Source organism: Scleropages formosus, chromosome 10, assembly GCF_900964775.1.
Source record: "Scleropages formosus chromosome 10, fSclFor1.1, whole genome shotgun sequence".
NCBI lineage: Eukaryota > Metazoa > Chordata > Actinopteri > Osteoglossiformes > Osteoglossidae > Scleropages > Scleropages formosus.
Window position 1 is genome coordinate 28,931,831 of NC_041815.1, and position 8,589 is coordinate 28,940,419.

Below are 8,589 nucleotides of genomic sequence, written 5' to 3' on the forward strand. Positions count from 1 at the left end.
TGTTTGTGAAAGGTACAGTACTTGGTAACCGTGGCAACAGCAGTACTCACAGCTTCGCATTCAAGGTTTTCCTAGGGAAATGTGACAGTCCCTCAGGTTTCCAGCAGGGCGTCGCCCTTTTCATACGTCTCCTGCGTACCCGCGAGGGTCCACACAGTGGAACTTTCCTTATGTTCTTCCCTTACAGCTCCCTGTGTGGAGGTAGCAATGCAAACAGCTCTGGTCACGGGTTCGAGGCCCCTTCTCAGGGTTCAGATGTCACTTTAGCACCTTCGGCTGGTGGAGTTGGAAAGACAGTTACACCAAACACACGTGAATGACGAAAAGGACACTTTTCTCCACGTTGCCCAGCAGTCTGAGGTTTGTACACTACCCTGATGATGTAGCCAGTTACACAGCATTTTTATTGTATCAGTTCAGGGTGACTCCCTTGATTAAGGGAACTACAGCAGGAGGTGGGATCCGAACCCGAGTCTCATGACTGGAAGGAGAGGGCTCTGACCATCACACACCCAGTTCTACTGTTTTCACCTTTGAATTATTCCTCCTCTGCATTTGATCAGTATCTGGAGCCACTTAAAATATGAGCTACATAACTATGGTCGCGGACGTGTTATTTCAATAATTTCAGCACAATAATGAAAAGAAAAAATCTGTACATTCGATTCTTGCCTCTTCAGGAAACTGAGATGTTCCTCTGAAAAAAATTTCCCAGGTGTTTTCTAAGAGGTGATAGAAGTTTGCTTTTAGCTGCACGCACACACACACACACACACACACACACACACACACACACACACACACACACACACACACACCTGCAGGTCAGTGTACTGGTCTTGGATTTTTCGCACCTACAGGAACCGTTCACATTTTGGGCTTGGACCCAAACTCGGGCTGCTTCACTAAAAGTCTGCATTGCAATGGACAGAAAGTTTGTCATTTTAATGCTTTCACGGCATCCAAGTATTAGTTTAATTAATTTTCTTTACTTATTCTTCTCCTGCTTTGCACATCTCAACGCGACAAGAGTTGCTTTTAATATTCTTTCCATTTCGAACCCTTTGTTGGCCCCCCGGTGTGTTTCTCATTTTAAAATGTGGCTTGGGAATAGTTTTGGATCGACTCATTGTGCTACGCTGAACACACACTCACACACGCTTACACACACTTAGCTGACGCTTGCGCCCCCTGCTGGTGCCCTGCGCTTATAGCGTGGTCTGGTACGAGGTGCTGGCCTCCTCTTCGCTGCTGTTCAATAAGGGCTGTCTCTCCCCAAAGGAGGACAACCTCTTCGTCCCACGTCTGTCCCGCCGTCTCCGATAGGCCAGGGTCACGGTCGCCGCGACGATGCCGGCCAAGAGCATCCCCGTGATCCCGGCCCCCAGGAGCCACTGCCAGATCTGCCGGGCCTGGTCCAGGTAGGGGTTGAGCATCTCCTCTATGTACTGCAGGCCTATACGGCAGACGGGACAAAGATGGGGGACAGACACAGTCCATTTCCATAAGATTGTGAAAAAGAAACAGCGCCCCCTACTGGTAGTGACTGTCAGTTCCTCTTGCGGCCGACAAATTCAATGTGATGCGATACGCTACATGTCAGCTGCAGCCCACGTGTGGGGAGGGGCTTCTCTGCTGAGGTCCACAGGCTCACCGGGGTCCATCATGTAGGCGTAGTCGTAACCCAGCGCCTTGGTGGACAGGAAGTAGTCCCCGTTCCGGAACAGCGGGATGAACGGCACCATGTAGTAGTCGTCGTTGTGGCCGATGGGGGCGTTTTCCGTGGGGTAGCGGCTGCGGGGGGGCTGGTGCCGGCGCAGCCACTGCTCGAAGATGCTGAGGAGGAGAGGGACGGGGTCATCGTGGGTGCCGGTAGTGACCCGCTTCCAGTTGTGGCGCAGTTAAACAGCCCTGGCATGACAGGGTTAACTGGTTCCATGAAATTCCCTTTGTGGGGTGGGGGGGGGGGGTCACTTTACCATTAATTCCCATTAAAATACATAATTGGTTCCTGGATTGAAAATACGTTGCCTGAAATAGGAAAATAAAGGGTGTTTTTCTGCACGGCGATGCACATAGCAAAATATTTCATAATATTTGTTGGAAAATTTTGAACCCCACTGTACCTGCTGTAGTGCCCTTTATCAAGGTACTTACCCTGAATTTATACAGTAAAAACTACCCAGCTGTATAAATGGGTAAACATCTGTGTAAGTAGCCTAACAGTATAAATTGCTTTGGAGTAGAGTGTCATATAAATGAACAAATGTAAATGTAAATGTAAATAATAATAATAATAATAATAATAATAGCTGTACCAGTTTGTGGTAGATTTACCTTAGCTGACAGGTATTATCTGTTGAAGTAGGGAGTCTGCAGTTGTGTTTGTTATGGAAAGTGTCGCTATATTAATAAACGGAATGAAAATATGCTGAGTGACACCACCGAGGGTGACGAGTGACGAGAGCCACCGCTACAGGCTGCCGGACACAGTAAAATACCTTTCGCGGAAGGGAAATGACCGACCGCGCTGAACAATAACCGAGTTGTATGAAAACTGACAATAATTTCCGTGAGCTGCAGCAGCGTCCCTCCGTTGGACAGCAGGGCTGAGGATGTCCCTCTCGGTTCAGGGTGAGGGACACTTTCGTTCGCTCCTCTTTTTCACCTGCTCTCTGTTTCACCCCCCGGCAGGAAACGCTCTCGTCGGTGGGATGATATGAAAGTCAGTAATTACTTTCTGACAGTTCCGATGCCCCCAGCAGATGGAGAGGATTTCTGGGGTTCCCGGCGATGACTCGTTTAAATCCCCGTTCAGCGGAGGGACCTTCTCGACGACCGTGACCCTTCCTGGACCCCCGACCCGGCACCCCCCCCCCCGCCTCTCCCACCGTTATCAGTTCGACCATTTTCGCGCTAAGAGCTTATGGAGAAGAACTCCGGTGACAAGCTGGCCTTAGATCTGGAGTGCGCGTGCGTGTGTCGGGTGCGAAGCGAGGGTCCTTGGCGGCCTCTCCTACGTGTCAGAAGAGAAGACGTTTGCAGATTCATTTCTCATTGCTTATCGTTCATCTCTACGGAGGATTTTTGGTCCTCTTTGCATCTACAGTACATCCCTTTCTGCATTTTAACGGCATTAAATTAAAAGCGATAAGTCATAACAGACAGAGTCCATCTACATTGTCTTAGATCCCGAAACAGAACAGCTGAGAGATGAACCACCAGGGGGTGTGGTGGTTAATGCTGCCACAGGGTTTGGGTTTGAATCCCCCTCCTGCTGTCGTTCCCTTGGTCAAGGTACTTACCCTGAATTGATACAGTAAAAATGACCCTGCTGTATATACACACACACACATTTTCAGAACCGCTTGTCCCATACGGGGTCACGGGGAACCGGAGCCTACCCGGCAACACAGGGTGTAAGGCCGGAGGGGGAGGGGACACACCCAGGACGGGACGCCAGTCCGTCGCAAGGCACCCCAAGCGGGATTCGAACCCCAGACCCACTGGAGAGCAGGACTGTGGTCCAACCCACTGCGCCACCGCACCCCCTTGCTGCTGTATATATGAATGGGTAAATTAGTGTAAGTGGCTTACTGTACAAACCTCACGTTGTAAGCTTGTCTCTAGAAACATGTCAGATAAATTAAGAAAATAATAAAGTAGTATGTCTAATAATAATAATAACGATAATTTAAAAGAAAAATAAAGCAGTATGTGTGTGTATGCCCTTTCCCTGGCACCACTGACCTGTCGATGAACACGTGATGGAGCAGGAACACGGGGTCGTTGGCCGATCCCTGAACGGAGGACATGGAGCCGTTCATGAAGATGTGGAGCGAGTTATGCATGGTGCTCTGGCCCCTGACCGCCAAACCCGTCTCGGGGCTTGCGAACCCTGCGCAGGGGGAGGTCGCAGAGAGGTCAGAGGTCACAGAGCGGTCAGAAGGCGAGGGCTCGGGGCGCTTCTCGGACAGGATGGCGCGGAGGAGGGTCGAGTCCCAGGAGGTGCCCTTGAGCAGGACGCTCATGACCGAATCGCTGCCTCGTACGAGTGCACCTTTCATCCATTAGAAGGGCTTGATCGTTAAGAAGCAAAACGTGTTCCTCCTTAGACTGCTTACGAATATTAATGAGCGCCAGCGAGGTCCTCTTTCCATTGTAGTTAGAAATTCATTAGCGGAGACACTTAATTAATCCTTGGGCCCCCAGCAGACGGTGGAGACGGCACAGTAAATACTGCAGCGTCAGAAAGAGTGTGTGTGTGTGTGTGTGTGTGTGTGTGTGTGTGTGTGTGTGTGTGTGTGTGTGTGCGTGTGCGTGCATGCTTCATTTGGGGAACGGAAATGACACACACACACACACACACACACACACACACACACACACACGCATGCATGTGCAATAATGAAATGCATGGCAGCTAATTCAGATTTATTCATGGGAATGATTATGAGTCTGTCTGTGAAACTCCCTGCTGTTGCCAAGACTTTTACAGGAGCTGTTGGAAGTAGGCGGGGCTGAATGAAGGTGGGCGGGGCTTCCCGGGGAGCGGAGCCTCACCCTCCAGAACGTTCCTGAAGCTCATGTTGGCCCCCCTGTCCATGGGGCCCGTCTCGTAGTCGGTGAGGCTGAGCACGAACTCGACGTCGGCCGACGTGGGAATCCGGCTCACGCGGTTCCGGTCGTGGTTGCCGGGGTTACGCAGCAGCGGACCTTCCGCCGTTCCGTCACACAGCACCTCCCTGCGGTTGTACTCCTCAGACTGGGAGCAGATGACCTGCAGAAATGTAAAATCCGCAGTAAACCTTCTATTTTTACCACCTATATCACTTTAATATCTGTAATAACAGTAGCAACAGGAAGGTGGCGTAATGGTTGGAGAAATCTTCACTGTCAAGTCACTCAAAGGTCTCTGGTTTGAATCGTCCCTGCTGTTGTCGTATCCTTGATCAAGGTACTTACCCTAAACTGATGCAGTAAAAATTACCCAGCTGTATATATAAATGGGTAAATTGGTGTAAGTAGCTTAGTGTTCAAACCTTGCATCGAAAGTTGATTTTTACAAAAGAGTAAAAAAATAAATATAAATGTGGGAGACGTGTTGGATGTAGGGGGGGTGTGATGGTGCAGGGGGCTTGACCGGTCCCTGCTCTCTGGCAGGTCTGGGGTTCGAGTCCTGTTTGGGGTGCCTTGCAACAGACTGGCGTCCTGTCCTGGGTGTGTCCCCTCCCCCTCCGGCCCTGCGCCCTGTGTTGCCGGGTTCAGCTCTGGTTCACCGTGACCCCCACTTGGAACAAGAGGTTTCAGCCTGTGTGTGTGTGTGTGTGTGTGTGTTGCCTGTAGACAGTGACCGAGTTCCAAACGGTTCATTTAACTCGCGGCCATACTCAGGGCAGTGCTAGCGTTAGACTTCTGGAGAGGAGACCATAAGGTTTTGAGCTCAAGTCCCAACGCAGACCTTTGAGCAACAGAACCTACACTGCAGAATTGTCCTGCGTGGGACTTGTGCTCACGGACCTCCCGTTAACGCAAAGCGATTTGCTGGAAAAACAGTCAATAGGAATAAATATATTATTTATTGTCAGAATATAATCTGAGGAATCAAAGGCGTAGACTGACCAACTGGGACAGGACACAAGGCCACACCCACTACTATCTCATTACCCTGCACAAATGCGGTATTTACCCGTGTAGTAACAGCACCTCAGGTCCCATTCAGTCTCCGTTCTCTACAAAAGCAGTTGTTATAATAAACATGTGTGACGGAAATTAATTTTTTGCAGTCGCCACCATTCGTCTTCCCGCGCCGATGTGCGTCGTGTGCAGGAGTCCACCGAAGCGGTTAGGTAACCACGGCGATACTCCCCGGCGTGGAGTGGCAGAGCCGAACGCGGGAGTACAGAGGGGCACTGTCACATGACTGGGGGGTGGGGGGTGGGTACTTTGCTTCCGGCTGAAACCACACATAGCAGACCAGCACAAACAAGGTGGATCTGAACACACAACCCGCAGCTGCTGGTCCATGAGCACCGACCACCAGAACCAGACTTTGACACATTTACACTCATTTTACACTACTTATTCAGCTGATGCTTTTCTCCAGAGTGAATTGCACTGATTTGAATAGGGGGTGATTTTTACTGTATCATTATATTCTGACATTATTACACATTATTATTGGTACATTATTATTATTAACCATTGTTTAGGTGACTTTCTTGATCCAAAGCAACTTAAAAAGTTAGGTTTGTACACTAAGCTACTTACAGCGATTTACTCTTTAAGCTGGGGCAGCTGGTGCTGTAGTAGTTAGAACCGAAACCTTTGGACCCACTGGTTGCAGGTTCAAATCCCCCCTGGAATAAGGTACTTTCCCTGCACAGTTCCAGTAAAGTTACCCTGCTGTGCAAATGGGTAAATAATTGTCTGTTCCTTTAGAAGACAGTGTCAGCTAAATGTAGTATTGGTGGGTAATTCTTACCGCATCAGTTCAGGGCAAATGCCTTGACTAAGGGCACAACAGCAGGCAAGGGGATTTGAACCCAGCTCTTTCAACAACAAGCAGAATGCAATAGCTGCAGGCTGTCAAAGCGGTTAAGGAGCTGACCTTGTGATCAGGAGGTCCTCTATCCAAGTCCCAGGAAAGGCAGGCAGTGCTTTTTTACACCACAGCAAGGTAATTTTTAAAAATGTCCCACCTTGAATTGCTTCTGTAAGAGTATCAAGGCGCGTAAATGGCAAAGAGTAGAGCAATATTCGGCGTGTAGATCAAGCCGGTTAAAAGTCACCGCCAAGGAGGGCGACCGTTACCGCGTTCGAACCTTTCGCCCTGCGCCGCACCTCCACACGCAGCTTATATTTTTTAAAAAATTCCCGTTTCGTTTCCCAGACTTCACGCTGCAGCTTTTCTGCATGAGCGGCTCGAGGAAGGCGCCTTCCCGAAAACGAATTTTCCGACCCAGCGGAACTTAGGGCTCAAAACAATTATGGAATTCGGATAACACCTCCATCAACAGCCCCACTCCCACCCCGCAACCCCGCAGAATCCCAGCACCTCCCCTCACCACCATGCAGCCAGCGCACGGGTGGGGCCGGCAGGTACCTTCCAGGCGGAGAACACGGACCCAGGGCTGATCAGGTTGGGGTTCAGGGGGTGGCGGCCCCCCAAGAGGTCGTCGGTGCACACGTCGCACTCCTGCGCGTCTCTCCAGTCCCAGTAGGGGATGGTGAAGCTAAAGTCGCCCGTGAGCTTGCGGATCTCGTGCTCCCAGTACAAGAGGTAGACGCGGTGCCAGGGCAGGAAGGCGGCCGACTCGTGGGCGAAGTCGATGTCCTGCCACACGTTGCCGGGCCCCCCGAGCAGCGCGTCCCGGGACACGTAGTAGTGCATCCACACAAACAGGTCGTACAAGCTGACGTTGGCGAACATGGGGTTCGACCCGTTGCCCATCTCCCGGTAGGTGCCCGTCGCGATGACGTACTCGGGACTGACCGTGTTCTTCGCCAGGTTGATGTAGGAGATGAACTTGCGCCTCTCGGCCCCCGACAGATGGAAGATGTTCCTCCTGATGGACTCGCGCCTCTCGCCGCAGTTGGCGCCAAAGTAGCCGAACTTGCACTCGCCGCAGTTGTAGCCCATGTAGTTGCCGGCGCACTGGCACGTGCGGTTGTAGAAGACCAGAGGCCACCTCTCGCGGTCGTCTATCCCCGAGTGGGGGTACTGCGGCCCGTGGGGGAGCTCGGACGCCGCGACGTCCCGGCAGAAGCCCCGACCCGACAGGGCTCCGCAGACAGAGCCGTCCCCTTCCCACACCGGGCAGCACTCCTTGGTCCTCAGGACCGCCGCGGTCGCGCACGCCCTGGGGAACTGCTGGGAGCTCGGCCGCGGCACGGAGCAGAGCACGTAAAGGACCAGAAACAGCATGACTGACCGGGAGGAGACGGGGTTCGCTGCAGCCGGAGCCAGACCTTCAGTCCAGGGGACCCGAAGGGAGCGGATTGCTCAGCTCCGGCCCCATTTATACGACCGCACCCCCCCGCGCTCCATCACACGCCCTGTTCGCGGCCCACCCGTCCCTTTGAGCTCCCTCCAGGCTTTACGCATGAGTGCGCAGTGAGCTCATATTTACAGTTCCTGGAAACTTCTCACCCTCGTCCATCACCGCTGTTCTTCGTTTTCTCCTGCAGGACACGAAACTCACCTTTTTTTCTCAGTTAAAGCAGACGATCGTGAAAATGCCACACGACCACTGCTGCTACACAGTGAGCGTTAACCTCCTGCCCTCGCCTTGGATCACATACCCATTACCCTCCAGCCTGAAGGTCACGGGTTCGAGTCCCACCTCCTGCTGTAGTAGCCCCGATCAAGGTACTTCCACTGAAGTACTCCAGTAAAATTACCCTGCCGATTAGATGGCTAAACCACTATTTCGCTGACCTGTCGGTTGCTTTGGAGAGCAATGTCTCCTCGGTGAATCTATGCGGAAATGATCATTTATGTACGTAAACTTCTGTATGAATTTACATATATTCATGTGTTTTCAACAAACCCAATTACATTTGATTAAAACCACAGTTAATGTAGAA

At 51.5% G+C, this 8,589-nt stretch overlaps 1 protein-coding gene across 1 annotated transcript; it reads right to left on the bottom strand.

The window, feature by feature from the left end:
• Positions 1-839: 839 nt before the first annotated feature.
• tyr (tyrosinase) lies at positions 840-7,929 on the bottom strand. Its single transcript, XM_018748903.2, has 5 exons — positions 7,106-7,929; positions 4,564-4,780; positions 3,751-3,898; positions 1,655-1,836; positions 840-1,456 (listed from the first exon to the last, which is right to left on the bottom strand). Exons 1-5 carry the CDS (start codon positions 7,925-7,927, stop codon positions 1,209-1,211), a joined length of 1,617 nt encoding a protein of 538 aa, XP_018604419.2. The 5' UTR covers positions 7,928-7,929; the 3' UTR covers positions 840-1,208.
• Between the last annotated feature and the right edge of the window lie 660 nt (positions 7,930-8,589).